Source organism: Thamnophis elegans, chromosome Z, assembly GCF_009769535.1.
Source record: "Thamnophis elegans isolate rThaEle1 chromosome Z, rThaEle1.pri, whole genome shotgun sequence".
Lineage (NCBI taxonomy): Eukaryota > Metazoa > Chordata > Lepidosauria > Squamata > Colubridae > Thamnophis > Thamnophis elegans.
The window spans coordinates 29,122,050-29,148,430 of record NC_045558.1 but is presented as its reverse complement, the minus strand read 5'-3'; the positions used below and the strand labels follow the sequence as shown (position 1 = coordinate 29,148,430).

The window sequence follows — 26,381 nt, the reverse complement described above, 5'->3', positions numbered from 1 at the left end:
TTTTTAAAGATCTACATGAAGCCATTGGGTGGCATCATCAATACCATGCGATATCATCAGTATACTGATGATACTCAACTTTGTGTCTATGTCTAAGGTGATACAAGTGTTACTGGTGCTGCCCTCTCATGTTGCCTAGAGTCTGTAGGGGCCTGAATGGGGAACCACAAGCTTTAGCTTGGGGTGAAATTCAGCAGGTTCTCGAGAACCGACAGCGGAAAATTTGAGTAGTTCAGAAAACCTGGAAATACTACCTCTGACTGGCTCCAGAGAGGAATGGGAATGGAAATTTTGCAATATTCTTCCCCCAGGAGTGGGGACGGAATGGGGATTTTGTAGTATCCTTCCCCTGGAGTGGGGTGGGAATAGAGATTTTGCAGGATCTTTCCCCTGCCACACTCACCAAGCCATGCCCACAGAACCACACCCACCAAGCCATGCTCACCCACCAAGCCATGCCCACACCCACCATGCCATGCCCACAGAACCACACCCACCAAGCCATGCCCACAGTAAAGTTTCACCATTGCTTTAGCTGAACCCAGATAAGATATAGTGACTTTGGGTACATGGAGCCTCAGAAACCAGGAGTTTAATAGATTGTACTTCCCCAGACAAACCCAGTGTCAGTTGGAGGTCCTTTGAGAGCAATGATGGCAAACCTTTTTTGCCTCGGATGCCAAAGGATGAACGTGCATGCTATCGTGTGCGCTCGCATGCCCACCCCATAATTTAAGGCCCCCCATGCAGTGCCCCTGCGCATGAGCGCATACCCGTGCCCACTGCTTTCTAAAGAGGGTGAAAACGGCCTGCCCTGACCCCCGGAGGCCGGAAACAGCCCATTTTCTGACTTCCAGTGGGCCTGGTAGGTCCATTTTTTTCCCTCCCCAGGCTCCAGAGCCTTTCAAGGAGCCTGGGGAAGGCAAAAACGGCCTCCCCCATGCCCCCCAAAGGCCCTCTAGAGGCCGGAAATGGCCCATTTTCTGACTCCCATTGCCCGTTAAGTCCGTTTTTCGCCTTCTCCAGGCTCCAGAGGCTTTCTAGGAATCTGGGGAGGGCAAAAAATGGCCCAACAGAAGTTCAGGAACATACTTCCGGGTTGCCTGTTGGGCCATTTTTCTCCCTCTGGAGGCTTCCCTGAAGCCTCTGGAGGGCAAAAAACAGCCCAACATGAAAACCAGAAGTTCGGAAACTGACAGCCCAATGTGCAAACCAGAAATCTGTTCCCCGAATTTCCATTTTGCCCGTTGGATGGTTTTTTGCCCCATGGAGGCTTCAAGAATGCCTCTAGGGAGTGAAAAATGGCAAAAATCAAGCTGGCCAGTGCATGCATGAAGCTTCCAGAAGTTCCTAAACTTCCGGTTTGTATGTTGGGCGAGTTTTTGTCCAAAAAGCAGCCAAAATCAAGGCTGAAAATCATCTGGCCAGCGTGTACATGCGCGCTGGAGCTGACAGGGCAACACCTTGCATGCCCTCAGAAATGGCTCCACGTGGCATCTGTGACACATGTGCCATAGTCTGCCACCATGGTTCTAGACTCAAGATTTCTGCTTGAAGAGCAGATTATAGTCTTGGCTAGTAGAGCATTTGGAATATAATCCCCTTTGAGGTGAAATCCGCCTGCAGCCTCTTATTCTTCCAAAGAAACCTGAAAACCTGGCTTGGATCCCAGAAGGATCCAAATTGCTAGTCGATTAACAGAAGATCCCTCCTCCACCCTGTCTACCCATTGGTACTTTTTATCCATTTTAACATTAGTTTTAAGATTTCAATTTATGATGTCTAATATTTTAATTCTGATTTTTCCCCCTTTATTTATGGTGTTGTAAGCCACCAAGAGTTGCTTGGTAGTGATGGATGGTATAAAACTAATTAACTAAATAAACGAACAAATAAATATAGGATCTTGCAGGATATAGCTATAAATGAATCTAAAATTAGTTAAACATGATCCTTTCTTATTGTTTTGCAGATTACAAGAAATATTAAAAGCAATCCAGAAATCATTGATATTGAAATGTATGATTTATTGCTTTGAGTATCTACAGCTATCTTAAAAGAATATCAAATTGCAGATTGCAGACCAACTAGTCTTATTCAATATTCATTCAATCAATTTAGAAAGAGAGTGACCATTGCAAGATCACCCAGTTGGCTTCATGACTAAAGCAGGACCAGAACTTACAGTCTTCCAAGTTGTAGCTTGATTTTGATTAATCATTACCATCTGGTCATAAAGTCTAATAGGAATATCTGAAGATGACAAATGAAGTCCACTTAATCAATTAATGTGAAAAATACTGATCAATTCCACACTGTTCACCACTATTTAATGGTTTTACAGTAGCTCTTTTAGGCTTTAAGAAAGAGTGCTACTGGTATGTTTAAATGTGCAATGGTGTATTTAAGAACAGTTCCAAGAATAATGCTTAAAGCTATACAGTCTATCAAAATCTATATTTTTTTCTACATGTCCTGTGATGGGATGCCTTACTTTGTTTATAAATCTTCACAAAAAGACTGAGAGGCTTAATCCAATTTTATTCATACATAAGTTAATGCCTATATTGACTATATAAACAATAAAGTTACAAAATTACAGATCTCCCAACATTTAAAATGTTACTTTTGAAAATAGGAACCTTTTTCAAAATAAGTTTACCTTAGTTAGTTTACATCAAAACCTACTTACATGGCAAACCCAGCCTCTTGAAACTCAATATGGAGACTTTTTATTAAATATTAAAACTAAACATACATGCACACACACATATGCATGTGTGTATGTATTTTCTAAAGACAACAATTTAGCATCCTAATTTTGCACTAGGAATTTTATAAATAAAAGCATAAAGTAGATTTAAGATAGCTCAGGTTTAGAAAAATGCTGACTCAAAAGCTAGGTGTGACATTCTTTATAAGCTAGGAGATCCCCAGTCAAATCTTAAAAAATGACAACAAAACTATTGCATTAAGTTGACTTTCAACTAAGCAGATGCTTTTCAGAAATCCTGCTATAAAACTAACAAAGAATGCTGTTCTACAGCATTCCTGATCATCATCCAGTTGGGAGTAAATTTCAATCCCAACAAAGCCTTTACATTTAACAAAACTAAAGAACTTCACGGTGTATACTGTAGGCTTCCAAACAAATTAAAAACAAGTTTATCACAAAGCAACACACACACACACACACACACAAACACGGGGAAGAGACTAGATTTCTCTTTACAATTAATTTATAAATTTCCTTTACAATGGAGTATCTAAATTATATAAAAGGAAAACATGTTACAAAAAGAAAAGCATGCTATATGGATACTAATCTTGTCTTTAAATTGCCATAATTAAGGATAGTTAAACAAGAAAAGGCATTTGAAATACGCAAGCTGGAACAAGAGTAACAAACCAACATGTACATAATGATTATTTGTTGTTGAAATCTTGCTATATATTATCAACTAGAGAAACCTTTTGGATTTTAAATTAGAGTTAAATGTTATACAAAAAAGATTAAGATGTTTTTGCTAGTTCCTCAGATGAAAAATAATTATGCAATACTACAAGATTAAGTGAAACAATTTACTGAAAGTGGAAGGATAGTAACTAAGCACACAAAAGGTGTGAAGTCACCACTGTCTAAGAACAATTACAAACAAATCATCAAGATGCATCCTGCATTCATATTTAGCAATTCTGCACACTAGATCTCTGTCCTTTATCTTTAGGATAGTTTACAATTTTTCAAGATTTTAATCTGAACTTTGGTGATTCAAAACACATAAAACAATGTGTAACAATTTTGTTGTTAATTTTTTTCCTAGCAAAAAACCCTAGAGCTGATAAAGCTTCTTAGATGATAAGCGAAACGTCTTCAAAGAAAAACCAGAAAGTCTAGTTTCCTCTTGAAAAAGCACCTTTGAGACATTTAGGAAAAGCTAGGGATGATTTTCATGTTTAGCCATGCATAATTAAGAAGAGACTTCTGAAGATATTTCTAAAGGTTTAGAGAATCTCTTCTAATAATACAAAATTATTAACATGAATAAATAATGCAATGTTTGATAGATTAATTATATTTATTTTAAAATTGGTGTGCAGCCATATATGGCAAATATGTATCTCTCAGGCGACACGGACACACACACACACAGCGAGCATGTAGCATAAAATACTATCCATGTAAGTTACAGAAAACACACTAATAAATGAGTATCTATCTAGAAAAATCTCAAAAGTAAACATCAAGTTAGATAGGTTGAACACATTGTCTGCATCTCACTAAAGCTCCACTAGATGGCATTGGACAGATAAAAGGTGGGTTTTTTTAAAAAAGGTAAGAGAACAAGAAAGGCAGATTATAATCACTATACAACTTTACTCATTAACATACAAGATTCTTTGAATGGACCTGCTTTCCTTGCCCAAGAGGATCATTACCATCCATGGTAAAATTTCCTGAAGAGAGGGCAGAAAGTAATCATAATCTTGACAGCAATCTACTCAGCTAGATTTCCCTATCATCATAAAATAACTATCACCATCCCTCCTGTGAGAAACAAAATGGAAGATAATTTGTTTTTAAATAATGCCATTTTACTTTCTAAACACTTTGGAGGTAGGCTAGAATGATAATAATAAATAATAAACCTAGATTTAAACCCATGCTCAGCTTGACTTGCCTCAACTTTTATTTTACCTTTCTATTTCACGTGTTCTCACTTTTAAAAAGAATCGAACATATCAGATTATTCACAAGAGTACATTTTCTAAAGCAAACATCTAAAATGAGTTATCTTTTTTATTTTAGTTTACAGTTCATATCACATCTAGATTATGATAGGTATGCAAGGATCAAGGGAATTATAAATAAAGCATGCAGAAGACATCAGGTTATTGTAAGCCTTCTCCATGACTATCATATGTCTTTACCATTAAGTGCTTTCTAGAAATCAACCAGAGTTCCAGTAGAGCAGCAGAAACCATTCGAAAAAAATCTACTGTATCCATAAAATTCAGAGGGAAAGTCAACTTATCATATTTTCGGAGTATAAGATGCACTTTCTCCCCCCCCCCCCAAAAAAGGGGGTGAAAATCTGGGTGCGTCTTATACAGTGAATACAGCATTTTTGGCCTCCTGACACCCTGCATCCCATTTTTTGCAAAAAATGAGCCATGCAGAGGTTTGGGAGGCCTGTAGAGTGCTCCTGGGGGCTAGGGAGGGTAAAAACAAGTGAAAACGGGCCCGTTTTTCACAAAAATGGGGGTGTTTTTGTCTTCCCAAGCACTCTGCAATCCTTCCAAACGCTCTGCATGCCCCATTTTTTGCAAAAAAAATGGGCCCATTTTCACAAAAAACAGACTGTTTTTTTATTATTTTTGCCCTGCCCAGCCCCCAGGAGCACTTTGTAGGCCTCTCAAACTCTCTGCCTACCCTGTTTTTCACAAAAAAATGGGGCATGCAGAGGGTTCTAGCTCCTGAGGGCTGGGAAGGGCAAAAACTTTTTTTTTTTAATTTACCTCTTCAAAATCTTGGTGCGTATTATACTCCGGTGCATCTTATAGTCTGAAAAATATGGTATTTATCAGAAAACTTGGTGCTTGTCTTCTTCCATTGTAACTGGTTACAATTACAACATTCATCATAGCATCCACTCAAGCATTAACTAATGATTTATTCATGTAGTAGCAACATTGCACACACAAACAGCAAAGTTTAAGTGAACATTCTTAAAAGCAGTATTAAAAAACACCATCAACCTTTTATTCAAAGATAGTATTTGTGAAAACATCCAATCTTTAATCCATATATGAATTCATGGAAAAAAATATCATGCTAATAAATCACTAAACAAACAAAAAGTAATTATGAAAAAGGCTAGCTTCTTCTAATAAAGCACATTTTGAAGTCTTAAATAATAAAATTAAAAATTTACAAGTTCTGCATTATAACCACTAAAGCAAAGCAGTATAATTACAAATCTAGGAGCTAAATAATGTAAAGATATCATATGCATATGAGTCAATAGAGGTGTGTGTTTCTGTATGTGTGTGTGTCTCACTCAAACACATACTTGTGTGCATATATACCATGTTTCCCCGAAAATAAGACAGGATCTTATTTTCTTTTGACTCACAAAATATGGCTTGGGCCTTATTATCAGGGGAGGGCTTATTGTTTTGGGGTTGCCGGGTGGCTGCTCTCTTGCGAGCGGGCTTCCAAAGAGCCGGGCACAGCCTCAGGGGCAAATGGCGCAACACAGCAGACATGAAACGACCACGCTCACGAGCAGCCACCTGGCAAACCCCCTTTCCAGCCGGGCACAGTGGCATTCACCTAGGGGTATCGCCAAGCCGCACGAACGCATTTCCTGCTGCCCGCTCCCGTGGCTTGGGGTCTTTGAAATGCCAGCGCGTACGCCCAGAGTGGCCATTGCCAGAAGACTCGGTTTGGAAGCCACTGAAAAAGCCATACTGGGATGGCAGCGGGCAGCAGCGGAGGTATCCTGGTTCAGCAGGGAGAGCTGGGCCAGGGCATTGTGAGGCTGGAAGGCCCACGAGCGGAACAGCGCTTGAGCAACCCCCCTCTCCAGCCGTGCAGAGTGCCATTCACTGGCATTTTGAAGGCAAGCCACGAGAGCCGGGCAGCGGCGAACAAGTGCTCAGGTGGATTGGCGATACCCCATGTCAGTGAATGGTGCTGTGCCCAGCTGGAAAGGGGTTTTGCCAGGTGGCTGCTCGTGAGCATGGTTGCTTCATGGCTGCTGTGTTGTGCTGCTGCAACAGCGCAACACAGCCGTTTGCCCCTGAGGCTGTGCCTGACTCTTTAGGAGCCTGCTCGCAAGAGAGCAGCCGCCCGGCAATCTCCCTTCCCAGCTGGACACAGCGCCGCTCACCAACCCAGGGATATCCCAAAGGCGCCAAGCAACGCGATCACCTTTGCCCCCCATCCACCCCCAGTTCCCGCGGCTTGGCATCTTCGGGATACTACTAGGTTGGTGAGCAGAGCTCTGCCTGGCCGGAATGGGGCAGTTGTCCAGGGGGCTTATTTGCAGGGGAGGCCATATATTTTTCCCCACCAGAAAAATGTGGCATGGCCTTATTATCAGGACATGTCATATTTTCGGAAACATGGTACTGTATATACTCGAGTATAAGCCTAGTTTTTCAGCCCACTTTTTGGGCTGAAAAAAGCCGCCTCGGCTTATACTCGAGTCAGTGAAAATTTGCCCGAAATGGAGGAGAAAAAGGGGCGGGGCCATGCCGCTGGGTGACACTCGTGAATGGCCCAGTGCCCCTGTGAGTTTCCCCTCCCTCTGTGTCAGTTTGCCGCGCAGCGCGCACCGCACCATCCCCCCTCCTCACGTTCTAATGTAATGCAGGGCTGTCTTACGATTCCTCTTCCTCCCCCTCCTGCCGCTCTGCAACGATGTCCCACCTCCTCCTTGTTATGGCAAGCAGCCACATAGCGATGTCCCACCTCCTCTGGTACAGTGATCCAATGATAGGAATCACTGTGCCGTGTGTCATAGGAGGCGGGACATCGCTCCCGCGGCTGCACGGGACATCATCATCACAGCGGGACATCAGCATCATGAGGTGAGTGAAGTATTTCATTGAATACACCGCTAGTTTACTGTTTTTCTTTGAAATAAATATTCAAAAACATTATTGGTATCTATTTTTATTTTTGAAATTTACCGGTAGCTGCTGCATTTCCCACCCTAGGCTTATACTCGAGTCAATAACTTTTCCAGTTTTTTGTGGTAAAATTAGGTGCCTCGGCTTATATTCGGGTCGGCCTATACTCGAGTATATACGGTATGTAAAATACATAAACAGTATTAAATGCCTTATATTTCAGGAAGCCATGACCAGAGAAATGTGAAGTAAGAAAACGAATTCTGCACTCAATAAATTTGTAAAAGTATTTTTATAATCCTGCTAGGATTATAAATCCTAAATTAATTTAAATTAGAAAATGCTAAAAGTCCAATTTTTGCAAAGTGAACCACTTACAAATTCTTCATTACTTCAAGTATTTGCTGCATGGTAAGGCCTTCTCAGCAGTGGCACTGAAACTATCAGTTTCCACTTCATGGTGATTATACTCCCTCCTTCTTTATTTCAGACATTAAACAAAAACTACTATTCTACCAGGGTTTAGTAACATCAGAGCCTAATTTACATTTCTATTGTTCTACAGAATTGCTACATAGTTTATTATGTTTGGCTTTAAATTAGCATTGCCATTTTTATGCTGAAGTAGTTGTAATTACTAAGTATGCTATGGATTTTTAAATGGAAAGTTAAGACTAGAATGCAGAGCTAAGTGCTTAGTTATGAAATTTATATTTAAAAAGCAAATCTGAATTTATTTGCATTTGTAAGGATCAGCTTGTAGGAAAAGAAAGATTTTCATTTCTTTCCACAATTTGCCAAAGCAAATGCGGAAGATAATAATTTTAGTTTTACATTACTGTATCACTGAATACTTGCACCTCATTTTACACATGCAACTTGAGAGCAGTAAATTAAAGCTTCAGATGGAATTATAAAGTTCACTAAAGAATTTCAGCATCAGTTCAGAGTACAATATATATATACAGTCCTCTAATATAATACTATTCTTATTTACCATGTGTAAGAAGATATGAATTAAGGAAGAAAATGATTTTCTCAAATTCATGCCCATATGTAAAATCAAACATATGTTATACTGATGAACATTTACATTATCAAATACAATAAATGGTATACAAAAAATTAAAAGATTTTTACTGTCTCAAAAAATGTATAGCTTTTACCACTCATAATACCAGTTAATTGTATTATTTCTTTTTTAATTTGATTTATATGGCTGTTCAACTCACAAAAATTACTGTAACCAGGTTATAAGAGGTTAAAAGCTTAAATATAAAGAAACTAAAATAACATTCAGATAGAATAACAGAACAATCAAGCCAAGTATCACATACACCATTCAAGATGTTTCTCTTCTAGACATGTTTATATATGTCCAGAAACAGAACTAAAGAAAAAGAGGTAAGCAGTTATATAAAATGTAATTTAATAAGCAAAGAATTTGAAAGAAAAGTTTTTAAATACTTACCCCCACCATCAGTCCTCTTTAAAGCACCATCTTTGTGAGGGCACAACTCACATTTCTAAAGGAAAATAAACACAATTATGAACAGCAAAAAAAGAAAAACATAATGTATGAAATATCTTTAGCTTGTAATTTAGATTTTCCAGTTAAGGAAAGTAGGAGAATTTTTCATGCATTAAAAAACTTCCTTTGCCTTAATCCATATTTTCCCATTATTGTTACTAGTTCCATATGAATGTACATTGATCCATAGGAGATGAGAAAAACTTCTTAAGTCTTTTAGTTCTGTGTGTACACAACTCCAACATGAGACAGATTACTGCAGATGCTTCTGCATAAGAAAAACTTCAGTGAAGACACCGGTATAAAGCATTTTGAGATCTATCAGATATTTATCTCTTCATTTTCAATATTTTGAAATATAATTTTAAAAACACAGTATCTTCATATTTTATAACAATCATCCCCAAATATATATCCTTCGAATCTACAATTCCAATGTTTTTCAGACAACCACACCAATGTATACTGGAAGCAATGAAAAGAACAATTCATTGTCTCCGCAATGGGGAAGAATCCTCCACAGGGTAAATTGTAGATAATGGTTATTGCGGGTGCACTTCAGCCACAGACATTTTCCTTTGCCCTTTCTCACACCTAATATTTATTTCATTTTCATTTTTTCCACTTAGTCAGGCATATTTCAAGGAGAAAAGGGAAAGGTCAGACTTTATTACCATTGCCCAGTAAAAGAGAATGCTGTGAGAGACTCAAAAGAAAGTGAAGGAAGACAAGTACAGTTTAGGTGAAAAAAGGTAACACAGCCAAGATATAAGGGTCATGCAAAGGAAACATCTGAGAGAGACTCCACCTTAATTAACTTACTAGGAGTTTGACTGTGAATTTACTCTTTTTTCTCAGACTACTATTAAAGAGGCCTTTTTGAAATGCACATGATTCTTGCTCTTTGGTGTGCCAGGAATGTGGCATTTGGGAATCACACTATAGCATCTACGATAAGACTTTGGAGCAAGTCTGCACAACATAGGATTTGCCAGCCAAATAGCTTTGTGGGGCCTGTTGGAATTTTCTGAAATTCATTAAATCCCCTGCTGCCAATGTTCCCATTGCCAGGACCCGCCGAGACATACTACTGAGCATCTCAATACCTCCAAGGCTCATCAACATTACCAGCACTCTCCCTATCACTGTGCTACTAGCTGCCAAACAGCTGATTGGCATGCCAGGTATTCCTTTGTGGCCTGTTATTAGTTTTAATTTCTCAATGGCTTTTTCCTCTCTAGAAGTTCTGCAAGTCTAATGTAGATAATACAATATTATAGGAAAAGGAAGCTATGTGACCCAAGAAGTAAATGGAAAAAGAAAAGTAGTGTTAAGCAAAATAAAATGGAGAAACTGATATATTGAAGAGAAGTAAAGAAGATTAGCTTTGAAAAAGGAAGATTTTTGGAAGACTAGATAAAAAGTACTGAATAATTAAATTAAATTTGCATTTATTTTAAACTTCCATTTTCATGTATGTCACCTACATTGAATCTTAATAAAATAAATTTTCATCCAGCCTAACAAATCATACTCCTAACAGCAACTATTTAATGAAAGAACGTCCTATGTTAGTCTTGGAAAGCTAGATATACCTGTTAGTTTAAAATGTGGGGATAATCCTAAAGTACATCTTAATAAAATTGAACATTGTATTGTTAAAATATGCTAATTACTTTTGTTTCAAGAGAGAAATATGATTACACTGATCTAGAAGTCTAGCCCCAAATACAAGGTTCAGACTTCCACTTGGTGAAGATTCTCTGTTGAAGGAATCTGACTCATTTTTTTTCTTTCTGACATGCACTGCGATATAGTGCAGGGGAGCCTATGGATGGGTTATCAAGGCATACTAACAGAATGTCTGAGACTCCAGGTTTTTACTTTCAGTTTGTAAAACTATGGTTAGTTTTTGTAGTTTATCAGCTATGAACCACATGGAGATGTGATCTAAGATGGGCAGTTATACAATACAGGTAGTCCACATTTAGTAACTGTCTCATGCAATGACCATTTGCAGTTACAACAATGATGAAAAAAGTAATTTTACAAGTGATTTTCATATTTACAACCTTGGAAAGGAAAGCTGAAATAAGATTATGAATAGTGACAATTTCACTTAGTGATCACTTCACTTAATAAAGTTGCCAGGCCTAGTTATAGTCACTAGATGAGGGCTACCTGCATTTTAAACTAAACATACACACACATTTACTCAAACGGTAAATTGTTTGTTAGGTGTAATCATCCCATACAGTAGAGATTTATACAAATAGAATCAAGACCCCATTGTATTTCCTATTCCTTCCTAATACTACTCGTATTGAGTTTATCATTCCACATACTGTATTATTAAATACAGATTTGTTTTTCCATGAGATAGTAGCTATGAATTACTTACATTGCTCTAATTATAATAATTCTTTAAATGATTTTTACAATTTCACATTCAAGGCTTATGTCTCTATACAAAGTCTCAATTGCAAATAACTTAAACTAAAGGTTCTACCAAGTCACTTGAGTTGCTAAAACTGATGCAGCAGAACCAAAGGAACAATAGTCATCTGACACCTAGTGGAGTAGTAGGGTGGGTTGTATAAATTCACAGACAACCAATCAAAGAACTGAACTGATTGCTAAGCAACCAGTTTTTCACTGTTGTCTGTGAGATTCACAAACATGGATTCCTAACAATTTCTTACCTAGAAGAGAGACTTGCCACAGTAGGAATAGCCCTTCCAAACCTTGCAATTCTATAGGAATAGAAGTGCAGTCTACAGAAATATATGAAAAGTAGAAGACTGGACCCATGTGGCTACCCAGCATAAGTTCATTATGGAATCGCCATAGGGGAATAGTGATAATGCTACCATCAGTTTTGAAAAGTGAGCACAAGTAAAAAGGAGACATGGCTGTTTTGCTAACACAACAAAATATGATCGCCACCTCCATTTGGAGAATGCTAAGGGATTAATTATCTATGGCCTTTAAATGCCACAGAAAAACCAGAAATAAAATTTGCTTCCAGCAAAAGAATATCTTGTACTCCAAATAAAATATGAGAATATTGTAGATATACAAAAACTTTCAGTGACTTGAGTAATTGGCAAAATGTGGCAATATAATGTTGTGATTCAGGTGGAAGATTAAGACTGGTTTTGGAAGGAAATAACTTTATGGCTAAAGATAATCCTATCATACTGCCTGCCTTATGGAACAGCATTCCCTTGGAAGATCCAGATAGTTTGACCCTATTAGCCTTTCTTAAGACCTAGCTGTTCCCCCAAGCTTTGGGCCTCAGAGGTTAAAAGGACCCCAGTTTGTATGGTTCCAATTTTATTTTATTTTTTGGTTCTGGCTGGAATGAGGCAGGTAGGCCTCTTAGAAAGTTTCGAATCTCAAAGAGGAATTTTGGGGGGCTAACAATAGTGCAACACAGACATTAAGTGTTTTTTACAGGAGGCGGAGATCAGCAGATCTCTCAGACAAGGAAGCTGCCAGGCAATTTTGGAGATATGGTAGGAGACATAAAGAAGAACAAAGGAGTTACGATAGCTTTGGATTCTACTACCCTTAATGCTTGTTTCAGGAAGTTCAAAGAGAGACTCACAAACTAAAAGAATGATTTTGATGAGCCTGTTTAATAAATGTCTAACAATGCTGACAAGTAAATGAGTCCCTGAGAGTCATGACACTGAAAGCTTGCAATAGAAGGCTCTCCTGTCCTGAACGTATCTATGGAGTTTTGAAGATAATTTTAAAAATGTTAAGGAAAAAAAAGTTTTTAAAAGGAAGAATGTATGCAAAGTAGAGAAATAATAACTTCAAGCATAAATATGCAAATGCTACGATGGTTAAAGCATTCAAAAAGCTTGGCAGGAGCCATACCTTGTTGAGTGACATATTTGAGGAATGGACTTGCCAACCAAGCAACACATGAGCTCTAGAAGGTTCTGAGCAGGATTCTGCATAATTGTATGAACAATAATACATGTAATAAAAACATGGAACAGAATTTAAAATCAAACCATGTATATCAGACGTATCAAACTGGCAGCCAGCGAACCGGATGCGTCCCACACCCCAGACCACACACACTCCAGTTCCACAAAGGGAAAAACATTGTGATACGTCACGTGACAGCAATGTGACATGGCGAGTTTGACACTCGTGATATATATAAAAATTAAATCAAGAACTAGTTACAAGCAAAATAGATTAATATTGACACATACTTCTTGACTAAAGATTATCTAAATGAAAATGATGGCAATCAAAACTAGGTCACAATGGAACTAATTCAGCATTCTCCTTGCAAACTTGGACATCTATTGTTACAATAATATTTCAGGTACTGAAATTAATCTGTATAAGGATGTTTACATTTACAGTTCTAATTTATTCTTAGAAAATGAAGTGGAACAAATATTAGTGTGGGAATGTACAAAACCATTACAAAAATAATTTACCTTGATCCTGTTGAGGATCCTTTCAAAAGCTTTACAAAAATAATCAAAATGGATTTCAGTAACTATAGATATTATACCACATTTAAATAAAGTTTATTTTCTAATCATGGATAACAGCTAAGGCTCAGACAGAAATCTGTATTTATTGTATCAGATACCCAAATATCCAACTATATAAAATAAAAGAGTGATGCATTTTAAAAAAAACCCTGAGAGGTATACATGCATTCGAAATCATTATTACTATCCTTTCTCTGAAAATTGCTTGATTTAGTAAACCATCTACATTTCCATAAATGTTTCATCTCTCTTTTAGCAAAGAGCTTTTGAAAAGCAGAAAAACCATAAAGAATGCAGTATTCAGCATCACCATACATATAGATCATACAGATCCACATTTCAGCTCTTTTTCAATGTCCATATTGCTAACCACAACCAGACTGTCCCCAAAGGAACAGGAATTGAGCTCTAACATCCCAATCAATCTTGCCCACAGTGAAATAAAGTATATCATAGCATGATGTGTGAACCCACCCTATTGTTTCATCCGTTTCTTGAGTAAGAAGCTACTATAATTCATCTAAAGCAAAGCTAAGCTATATACAGTATATAGTGCCACACCATACCATATACATACCCTAACAATGCATGCCACCAAAGGACTTAACTGACTCACTAGAAAACAATGTGCTAGTCTGTCTCAAGATGTAGTAGATATCGAGTCCATCAAGAAATCAAATAATTGAAAAAATACAGCACTGAACCACCCATATAAATACAGTAGCTAATATAAAAAATAGCAATCAACTGCAATAGAACAGAACTGAATTCTTAAGCTTCATTACATCCTCACTTATTTCTTATTAAATAAATCTGGTAAATAAAATAAATCAGTCAATGTCCTAATATATTGCCAATAATAGGCTAAGACAACGAAAATATTACAGAAACGTACTATATAGTAGACAAAGAGAGATAATAAAGAAAGAGCTCTGTTCTTGTGCACGGGAAATTTAAATCTAGAAAATAGATAGCAAATCCTACAATATAATATTTATAGTTGTATCTTACATTATGCACTAAAGTAACCTTTCCCCCAATTTGGTGTAATCCCAACATAATAGTAACCCAGTTCTCAGTAATGAAATTATGTAATTTCGAAACTATAAAACCAATGCATCTATGTGGCATATATTGGCGAAATACTGCAGATCAGAAAACAGCTTCCACTTAGCTATGTAAGTTATTTCAGAATTATAGTTTATATTTAACATAATTACAAAAACCAGTTTCAGAAGTTTGAAATTGACCTACTTTATGCAAACTCTCAATTTGCATAAAGAAAAGGACAATTATTTCTCCCTTTAATATACTAAATAAGGGAAAACAGAACAGAACAGAAGACCTGCTGAGATTCTATTTGTGTATGCTACATTAAGTTATGGTTTAGCATGATGTACAAGTGCAGGCATCTTTAAAATTTTGTTAGCATATTTCAAACATAATTCAGTGCTATCATTTTGAAGTTACAGAGTCTGATCTACCACAACAGTGGATCATTTTTGCCCATTTCAAAAAAAAAGTATAAAACAAAATAGGAATTTAAGATTCTATGTACATTTCCAATCACAATAAGCTTTTTTTAATACCACTTCCAATAATAAACTGTCAGAATGCACTGACAATACTTGTAGAAATTATTTTTTGGGACTGCAATTTTTACTCCCAAGTATCCATATGTCAATTACAGCAATAAAATGAATGAAATCTAGGATTAGATTTGCCTCTCTTAGACTTCCATAACGTATTTATAAGAGTTTCAGTTTTGATGCAAAAAACAGAAACTAATAGATGCTGAAGAAGCAACCTCCCATGTTTTCAAGCTGCTAGAAAACTTGGGCAGCTAGATTATTTTTCAATTTGTAGCAGAAATTCAAAGAAAAAGAAAATTGCACTTTTACTCACAGGTCATTTTTCCCTTCTGAAGGGGTAGGTGAGGGGTAGAGATAGGAAGGAATGTAGTCATGGAATATATAATATGATATTGTTTAAAGTAAAAATTCGTGGTTTTCTATACTTTGAAACTAGAACTAATTAAAACATCCAGGCAAAAATATAAAAATAGAATGCTTATTTACTCCCATTATTGACTGATAAAAGAGAAACTGTCATTCCCTGATAAATGTAATTCATTTTCGGTATTCATATATATATCGGCTAGTAGAAATAGTAAATATGTTGTAAATTATACCGACTAATTCAGACTTACCACTCTGGCTGCTCTTTCCTGAGATTCACATTTTCTACAAAACCAGGGTCCAGTGGGTACTTGCACAATTCCGTAGCATGCTGTTTTGGGGACAAAAACCAATATATGCAAATATATTACTGACCTATACCCAAAATATACCATTAAATTAAATTACCTACTAATGTACTTTATTTATATGTAAATATTGAGGAAGGAAAGTAATTTATAAATATTAAATATATATTTAGAAATCTCTTATTAATTCTATTTAAAATGTTATAATTATTCTATGTATACTAATACAACAAGGTGCTTTACCTTGAAAATTTTTGATAACATTTTTGCCCTTGAAAGTCAATTTGATCAGTCCTTTTTTTAATAGAGCATGTTAATAGATACCATGTAACAAATTCTAATTAAATAAATTGTTTTAATTAAATCCTCATCTTTAACTTATTTTAAGTTGCTAAATTGAGGATTCTCCCAACAAAGGGCTTCTTTTTTAGATCTATTGAAGCATATAACCTAAAACCTTTCTCCTAATCTAATATTTTCCTAGGGATTGGGGTTTTTTCTGTTCAATTGTCTCCAATTCTCAGAAATTGTTGTTATCTTGGAAAGTTTTCAGGAGTGCTTTGCCATTGTCTTCAACCTAGGGCTGAGAGAAAGTGATTGGCTAAAAGTCACCCAACTGGCTTTATGCCTAACTTACTGTCTCCTGGTTTCTGGCCTAATGCCTTAACCATTACATGAAACTAAGAGTGAGAATAAGAAAGAGTATGTTGAAAGTCACAAGAATATTGAGCTAAAATGGAGACAAAAGTTTGAATGGGCAAATCAAACCATTATAAGGCTAATAATGAATAAAAAATTTAATTCGATGGATTGATTTTTAATCAAGCAATCTGGTACAAAAAACAAAGGAAGAAAAAAAGATGTATTCATGTTCAGGTCTTCAAATTATATATGATATTATTCTCAATTGTAGCTTTAGCATCATCTTTGTCTACTAGTATTATTATTCTTATGTTTCTGATAATCTATTGAACAATATTGCTTATTATTCTTAAAAATGCCTTGTATATATTCGTCCCAAAATATCATTGTACAACAATCAAATCTAACAAACCTATATTCCTACATATCTTTTACCTTCCAACTAGCTACTTACAATAAAACTATTATAATCAATGTATTGGTGCTACTACAGAATGCTATTCCCAGCACTAGGAAACAAGTTATCCCATATATACTTTATCAAATTTCATCATGAAAGTAACATCTGTCAATTCTATTTATTCCTTTAGGTTTGTATATACACCATCTTTTAGTTGTATGTTTTAAATTGAAATTACGTATATATGGTATATAGGTATGTGCTGTATTTTTCAGAGCATAAGACTCACCAAGATTTTGAAGAAGTAAATTAAAAAAAAAGTTTTTGCACTCTGCAGACTTCCCACACCCTCTGCACACCTCATTTTTTGTGAAAAACAGGGCATGCAGAGAGTTTGAGAGGCCTGCAAAGTGTTTCTGGGGAAGGGGGGAGACAAGCAAAAAATGGGCCCATTTTTTGCCCCTTAAAATGGGTATGCAGTGTCTTTAGGATGCTTTTAGAGTGCTCCTGGGGGCTGGGGGGGTAGGGTTAGGGTTAACCCAGCAACCAGAAGCACTTTGCAGGCCTCACAAACCCTCTGCACATAATTTTTTTGTGAAGGAAGCGGGGTTTTGGGAGGCCAAAAATACCTTTAGTGTATAAGACGCACCCAGATTTTCACCCTCTTTAGGGTGGGGGGTAAAGGTGTGTCTTATATGCTGAAAAATATGGTATGTGTGTATGTATACATGCATGTATATAAATGTTCTGAAATGCATGTGCCAGTGGTATAACTGATTATAGAAATCACAGTAGTGATTATGGATTGTGGAACATCTCATCCATGACGTTTGTACAACATAAAATCCAACTATCTCACAAAGCAAAGTAACTGTGATGTGACTAAAAACATCCAGTTTAGTTATACTGCTGATATCTTGGTACTCATCGTTAATTGGTTCTGGGAGGCGCAAACAGTACCAAAAACCATGAGTACCAAACAAATTTTCCCCATAAGGAATAAAGTAGTACATTACTAGGCAGCTGACAACAGGTTCTAATTTGTGCATTAAATACCAAACAAACTATCAGTTCTAGGACTAAATTTTTGCATCAAAATGTGTTGAGTACTAAATTTGATGAGTTTCAAAGCAATTGAGTATCAAGGTACCACTGTATAGATAATATAGAGTTTTAATTTATCACTTGGCATCATAATAGTATTTGCATATTAACTTGAAAATTAAATTGGAGTGAATTCATTTGGATTTACCACTAAATAAAGTTTACATAACTTGCACAGTTATACATAAAATTTATATTACTGTATTTCATTTCTAGCTACCTTTCTCTTTAGAAGAAAAGTGAGAAGCAGATTGATATGAAAATAAGATCAGTAAGTTGAGCAAATCTGCTTTTTGTAAGCACAAATAATAAAATAACATCAGACATGACAATGATCTAGATTGCACAAAGCTAAAGTGCTTGTATCTCTACTTTTGCCTTTAGAAATCAACATCTTTATTGAATATTTGAAAATAAAAACTGGATACATAAATTAGGAAGTGGTCCAAGTTACAAAGGAAACATACAGACAAGTAGTCAGGAATTGTAATATGAAATTGGAATCAGAAAACAAAATAATAAACTGAGTCAGAGAAGGATGCTTTGAATAATTTCCTATCATACTTAAGAAACTAACTCATGTTTTGGCGGAATACTTAGTTATTATTTTTGAGAAATCCTAAAGAATTGACAAAATGCCAAATGTCTGAAAATGCTGCCCATCATCAAAAGGAAAAAAAAGATATAGAAAACTGACATAGATCTAATATCACATATGAGTTTAGTATATTTAGCCTGCCCTTAATATTTGGGGAAAGTTTTAAAATTATTGTAAATAGATTATTTCATATGATCCCTGAAAACTATGTAACAATTATCAAAAGTTAGACAAATACATAAATATAGATAAATATAGAAATGTAGACTGGGCAACTTCCTTAATAGATTATGGGAATTCTGTGAACATAATATATCATGTTTTCAGCAAATCATTACATAAAATAACACATGACATGCTGATGAGCAACCGAAGCATGATGATGATGATTATTAATCAGATATATTACAGCTGCCCCATTCTGAAAGCATGGGCTGGATGGCATATAATTAAGGGGGATACAAAGCTGACTCAAAAATTGTACTCAACAAACAACTAAGATTCCTTAGCAAATTGGATAGTGTATCTACAGCACTTGGACACCACACAGAAAAAATAATAATCTTGGCAAGATAGAGATATTGGCTGAATGTAAAATAATGAGAATTAACAGAAACAAGAACAAATTTCATCACTTAGAAAAAAGATTATCTGCACAAATACTGAATAGAGACTATCTGGCATGGTATATGCGAGAAAGTACTTGATAAAGTGCTTAACTGCATATTGAATATAAGCCAGCTGTGGAATATGGTTGCAAAAAAGTATAATACAACTTTAGACTGCACCAACAGAAATATAATTTCTGAATCATAGCAAATAATCATTCCACTGTATTATGCTTTTCACAGGTACTACTTAAAGAACTTGTACATATTCTCATGTACAATTCTGGGCACACCACTTTAAATATTCATAAAAATTGAAACAGATCCAGGGAAGGCAACAAGGCTGATCAGGGGAATAGAAAATGTTCTATGAAGAAAGGCTGAAGGACTTGGGAAAAATTCAGCCATGAGAAAGCCAGCTGAGAGGTGCTGATAGCATTCCTAAAATACCAAAAGATATTACATAGAAAAAGTTAAGATTGTTTTCTTTCATACCAGAGTACAGATTTGGAATAATAGGTTTAAGTTATAGGAGGGCATAATTCTACTACATGTTAGGAAAAAAATTCAAACAGCAAAGGCAGTTTGATAATGGATCTAATTATATAGATAGGTTAATGGATTCCGTTTCACTAGGTGTGCTCAAATAAAGACTAGGCACCAGTTCTTTTTTGGATATTGTAGTGAATAGGTAAAGGCAATTAAGCAATTCCTCCAAACTCCAGCATTCTAAATAATGATAACCATCAAAGATCAAAAAGACAATCAAAATTACCCAAAATTGTATGTCACAAAATATACTTGGGAATTCAAGCAAAATGTCATAAGATATGATAGGAGAAAAAATTCTGCCTATTTTAACTTCTGAACATTAAAAAAACATTTTAATATAATTGTGAGGGTTGCAGATGTCATCTTACAGGCAACAGGTGTCACAAATGACAGCCCACAGCCATACTCTATCATAGGCAGACTGTTCTGAATTTCCACAATATTTCTGCAGTCTTATATTAACTTTCTTCCATTTCAAATTTCTTTAATTTTCTTACAATGGAAGATTAGAATATCAAAAGAAGGATAACTACTCATCAATGATGAACTTCTTTCCTTCACCCATTAATTCCCTTAAGTAATTAATTCCTGCTACAGGAATCACTGATTTAAAAGATGAACTTTCTCAAAAAAACCTCTCTAGAGAGTCACTTTATAAGGATTTTTTAATATGCATTCTCACATTTACAATGAATTCAATTTAATTTTCATTAGAAAAATCTTGAATCTTCCTGTAAATCATGAGAATATTTTTGAAACCAAAATATGAATCAACTGAGCAAACAGGCTATTTTCTAAGGATATAAACTATTTCCAATTAAATTAATTGGACTTATTAATTGGACTTATTTTGAAAAAACATAGTATACAGATGTATATTTCAGCACAAAAATATTGTTGTATGCAAAAAATGATTGAAGCACATAAAAATCAAATTATAGCATGCTGTAAGAGTTACTATCATCCTCACTGTATTTTCTGTTTAATTATTTTGTAGTTCCCATGGTTGGATAACATCTCAAATATGATACATATTGCAAATTGCTATTAACATATTAAGAAAATACAGTGAAATAAATATCTCTATAGGAGAAAAACATAAATCCTAACCATTTGCATCACTGATATTTATAAAACATGTAATATATATTCTTCTCACATTACTCAATATTGAGAAAATCCCCAGCAATATGTTTTTGGATAAAGATATTTAATTTTCATTCAGGTGGGGTAAGAAACATATCTACACCACATTTATATTATAAGGTCACTATTTCCTCATTTCCTACCATGAAATGTCATACTATTAAAAATGTATAGGCTTTTGGAAAATTAATAAAGACTGAAATTTCAATATCAATTCTTTAACCTTGTTCATTATCAAGAGTACATACAGCAATTTTTTTTAAATGTTCTACATCATTTATTTGGAAATTTTTTCCTAATATCTCTCTCTTTTCTCCCAAAAGATTATATGAATTTAAATTGCTATTTAGTGATTGCTGTTAAAATTTAGCAAACCTGTTAAAAAGAGTACATATACATACATACAGAACTAAAAATATAAATATTTTGTTTGCAGGAAGAAAAAGGCCCTGTCAAAAGATCTAACAAGTGTTATTAAAACAATTAAATCCCTTATACCTTTTGTGCTGTGATATACAGTTATAAGTGACCCCAACTTCTCCCAAAAGTAAAAGAAACAAGAACACCAAGATACAGACAGATGCACACTGTGCTCATTATAGCCAGCAAAACAGCAACACAGCTGGGCACCAGCCAATTGCACTCCCTCCAGTAATCCAAACAAATCTATCATCAAAGGCTAAGTAATTCTACAGCGGCCCTTTTTCTCCCTTCCTCCATCAAGCTCCTACCACAAACAGGAAGTCTTCCTATCCAGCCGACCCGATCCAGCTTAATGACACTTTGGCAAGCGTGGAGGGTGGGGGAAACGGGTGGGGGGGGTGGATGTCACATGATATCCAACTCTCCCTTGGACAAACACTTTACCTAGTTCCACGTCTCGTTTAAGAAGAGAAGTCTGCGGGAGGAAAGCAGCAAGCTTTCTCTCGGCGTGCCGACGGGAAAACGGATTCCAATTTAGGAGGCAGAGAGAGAAAATTGCAAATCGGTCTTCCCACTACGCCGAACTCTGCATTCGTGGACTGTTTTGCTAACGGCCCAGCCCTTTTCCCACCCTGCCTGTTTTCTAACCAGAGGGCGGAGGAAGGGGCAGGCACATGCAGGATAAGGAAGTAGCGACCTAAGACGACACGCGCAATTCCCGAACAGAAGGAAAAGCGAGTCTTTCCCAACTGTTGCACAACACACAACGTACTACCATTGTTTTTTTAAAAAAATAATGATCCTAAAACAATGCCTGGACTTGCGAGCAAGCAGCCACTCGATCTTTTTGCTATCGGGCGGGGGGAGAGCCAATAGCGTGCATACATACTCCGAAAGGGCAATCGGGGCTAAGATGACGCTGAAGGGGTGGCGGGGGCGAAGGAAGAAGGGAAGGCCGCAGGAAGCGGCTTGCCCGTGTAAATGGGCGGCGGAACGGGGTTGGCCGAGGCGGGCCCTCTCACTCACCTTGATGCACTGCGACATTGCAGCCATGCCCGTCGCAGTAAACCAGCGGGTTCTCGGCCCAGCCCCTCTCGTCGGAGCACACGCAGCAGCCGCCGATCATCTCCTTCATGCTATTGGAGAACTCGCCCTCCAGTGACACAGGCAGCAACAACGGCTCGCTAGAGACCATCTAAGGGTTAAAAACACCGTCAGCACGACACCACACACCGCCAGGGAGACCCCCGTGGCCTCCGCTGCCTTCTCCCCCACAGCACTCTCGGTTTTCAGTCACTCAGCCACCGCCGCCGCCAGTACCGCCTCCATAACAGGGATGTCGGACCCATGGCCGCTGGAAGTGCCAGTGGTGCTGGCGGCAGGGAGGCGAGGGGGAAAAAACAGTGATGAAGAAGCTTCTTTGAAGTTCCTCTCGTGCGCCGGCACGGCCGGGCCACTATCCGTCAGTCTTTCAGCTCAGGCAACAGGAACGAGTCTGAAGTTACGGGCCAGCGCCGCGGCAGAAACCCTGCGGTCCACGAAGCGAGGCAATACAACGAGCGAGAGAGGGAGAGGGAGAGAGAGAGAGAGCGAGAGAGAGAGAGAGAGAGCAAGGCCCGCTCCACGCAGGCGCACTGCAAGCCTTCCTCAGAGAAGGCCTGACTACGCGCCAGAGGCCGCAGAACCGAAGGCCTTTACACTCCCCGGTCTTCTCTTTCTCCTCCTTCCCCGCTCTTCCTCCCTCCACGCGAGAACCATGGGCCGTCCGTAGAGCGCGGGCGACCTTAAACTCCCGTGTCTCTCGCGCGCGATGCCCACGAGCCTTCCTCTTTTTTGGGGGGGGGGATTTCCTACGGATGCACATTCGGAGCGTGCGCGGGGAGGGAAAGAAGGGAGGGAGGAATGCACAGTCGCCCTCCCTCTTGTCTGAGGAAGTCATGCTGTGTGGAGGGACTAGGCCCGGACAAGACGCATTCATTTTTTTACGTTTCTTGGCTGCCATACAAAGATGACACCACGCTCTGCTCCCGAGAGATGCGGGGGAGGGGAGGAATGTTGCGCGCGTGCGTGTGTTTTCATTCATCTCACTTCCCCCCTTAGGCCGTTGTGATTCTTGGGGCCAACGGAGCTGATGGATTCCTGGCCCTTGGCTCTGTCACACCCGCGCTGCATTTCCCCCCCACCTCCCTCCCGTGTATTTCAGACTCCTCTCAGTGGAGAGAGCGCTTCGGGCAACCAAACCTAAGGTTAGGTCAGTTGCTATCATCTGGGGCCTGCCCTAGAGATGTGATCAGCCGCAGCTTTCTATTTTTGTCATCCCAGGCACCCGTGTACACACAAGCAAAGCTCATATTTCTTATTCTGGGTAGTACTTTAAAAGTTAAAAATAGACTTATAATAATTGTTCTCACTGGTTCAGTTCTTTACTGACCTAATAATATTTTCCTACTGGCAATAATTTCAGATATCTTTAATAAAAATTGGCTGGCTTTTTTCATGGTCTCAATTAAATCAGATTCTGCTTATTTAAAAATGCTTTGATTTTGAAATGTGCTGCATTTATTTTATGAAGAACAAGAGTCCAATGGCCTTTTATTTTATTCTGGCATAAGCTTTCCTTTATTCTATTGTACTCTTTAATCTTAATCATGTCTGCATGACACGCTTTGTCAGACTAAGGATGCAACATTAAGGAATTCCAGCAAGATTTATTTTTACCTCTTTCCCATTCATAGTCATCTTAAATTAATTTTATTTTGCTTCATCTGCAGAATTTACACATTTCGGTTTCTTGTTTGTTTCAGGGAAACTACCTGGATATACATCAATTAAATTACCAACAACTCAGTATGATTTGGATGCTTTTAACTTCCTTCACTTTAATTCCTTCACATTTCCCAAATTTGCAGGACCCTATTATGTTTATTATTTTCACCCTGGCTTCACTATATCACAGCATATCAATATGCATTTAAACTGCTAAGAAAAAAATAGAAAAACCAACAAATCTGCCTCAGGCTCTTAGATACAATCTGACTTTTCTTGCTATCTAAGGTAATTTGAAATGGCATCTTTTTCAGTTTTTTAATAAATAGTTGATTTGTTTATATATATAAAAATCAGAAGAAATTGAGGATAATCAGCAAAGAAAAATCTTCCATTTTTCATGTATCTATTATGAGCAGTTATGACTAAAAAAAGGAATTGTAGCTATTCGTAAAACTGAAGTGATTAGACTGGGATGACAATACCATTAATATATGTTTGGAATAAATCCCTTTGAATTTAATGGAAAATCAAAATATGCTCAGTAAAGAGCTGCAGTTTTACAGCATTTCACTTTTCTGTTATTTCAAGGTTACTACTTTAAACTTTTCTGCAATTTCAAGACTGCTAATTTTATACAGAAGATGAAAGGAATAACATAAGATACCACTGATCTGACCATCACATTAAATGATAAGCAAGACAATTTTCTGCAACACTTGGCAATGTTTATGTTTTTGCAAACCTGCCTTATTTACTGATACTTTAGTTACAGTATTAAATAAAGTATCATTCTAACATTGCCCTAAATATATAAAATGAATTGCTATCTTTTAGTTGCAAAATAATTATGATACACATTGTAAGTTTCTAAAAAGCTGCTATACAAAGTAGAGATGTGCAGGCCTCTTTACACCCCACCCCCACCCTGCCTCCTCAGATCACCCACTATTAGAGCTTGTACTTTGCATGTAGGGTATCTTGGCTAAAGTTTTGCTGTCCTTGAAAGTCTAAAGTGAATGTTTCTAAATAGATGACTGAAGACAAGGGAAGGAAAACAATGAGTGTCATTTCCTACAGAAAGCATTACTGAACAGTGATTAACATAGCAATTTGTCATTTGAATATTCCCCAATATAATGCAGAGCAGAAATCTTTTTTTGGAACTTGCAACATAATAATTTTCTTTAAAATCACTTTTGTATATGTGTGCATGCAGAGCAGGAAGAAAATTCTATAAATGAAAAATGATACTTAAAACTATATAGCATTTTTAAATATATATATTTAGTCCTTCAAAGAAAATAATTTGGACATTACAAATATGTGATATTATTTATTATGAGTGAAAAGCATCAATTTCAATAAAATCTTTTTAAAATATTAGATTGCTGGGATCTTATTAACATGCTTGCATGTACCCAAGCACATAATGCACACTTACTACAAAATAAGTCCCATTTAGCAGAAATTTCTGGTAAACTATGCATAGGGTTGCACTGCCAGTTCCATGACTGGGGGATTAAATCCATTTATATCTAAATGTTTCCATATGAAGTCTAGTCCTGTGCATATTGACTCAGAAGTAAATCCTACTACATTAAGTCCTACAGTATTTTCAAATACATATACTACATAGCATTACTTCCTGTATTTATGTGAACAGTAATTCCATAATCCTAATTTCTAGAAAGATATTATTGTTATTAAATACCAACAAGATAATGGTCCAAATAAGATTGTAATCTTAAAATACTGTGGTAGTTTAAATATTAACTGATTTCTTATTTATTTATATTTCTTTTCTACATCAAATCTACATATATACTATAGTTTTTAATTGAGATCAACACAAAAAACAATCACTTTGCTACAAAGTAGCCCCAGTGTCACCAGGACAATGTTCTTAAACAAGCCATTCTTTTCTAGAGGGGACTATTTACAAAGACTAATTGCAGAAAAAAATAAGGATAGATAGATGTACAAGAGACCTAAAGAAACTGGGATTTGAGGCACAAAAGAGAGTGACCATCAGGGATAATGATGACTGGGAACTTACAGAATTAATAATACAAAAGAAATGCAATCTTTGTCCCTGAACAGTGAGCATTGCCAAGATAAAAATATATTGTAATCAGTGAATCTAAGAAATTGTAAGAAATTAGTCTGTACTTT

At 36.8% G+C, this 26,381-nt stretch overlaps 1 protein-coding gene across 3 annotated transcripts in view; it reads right to left on the bottom strand.

The window, feature by feature from the left end:
- The window catches only part of MLLT10 (MLLT10 histone lysine methyltransferase DOT1L cofactor), a 125,098-nt gene extending 101,790 nt beyond the window's left edge, over positions 1–23,308 (bottom strand). For 2 of the 3 annotated variants that reach the window (XM_032236990.1, XM_032236992.1), the window contains exons 1-3: positions 22,467–23,306; positions 15,911–15,990; positions 9,113–9,167 (exon numbers count right to left, since the gene is read on the bottom strand). In XM_032236990.1, coding sequence (XP_032092881.1) covers positions 9,113–9,167; positions 15,911–15,990; positions 22,467–22,635 — 304 coding nt within the window. In that variant the 5' untranslated portion in view covers positions 22,636–23,306. Of the gene's footprint in view, positions 1–9,112; positions 9,168–15,910; positions 15,991–22,466 lie in introns of all 3 variants that reach the window. The other variant, XM_032236991.1, reaches the window with a different exon arrangement.
- Between the last annotated feature and the right edge of the window lie 3,073 nt (positions 23,309–26,381).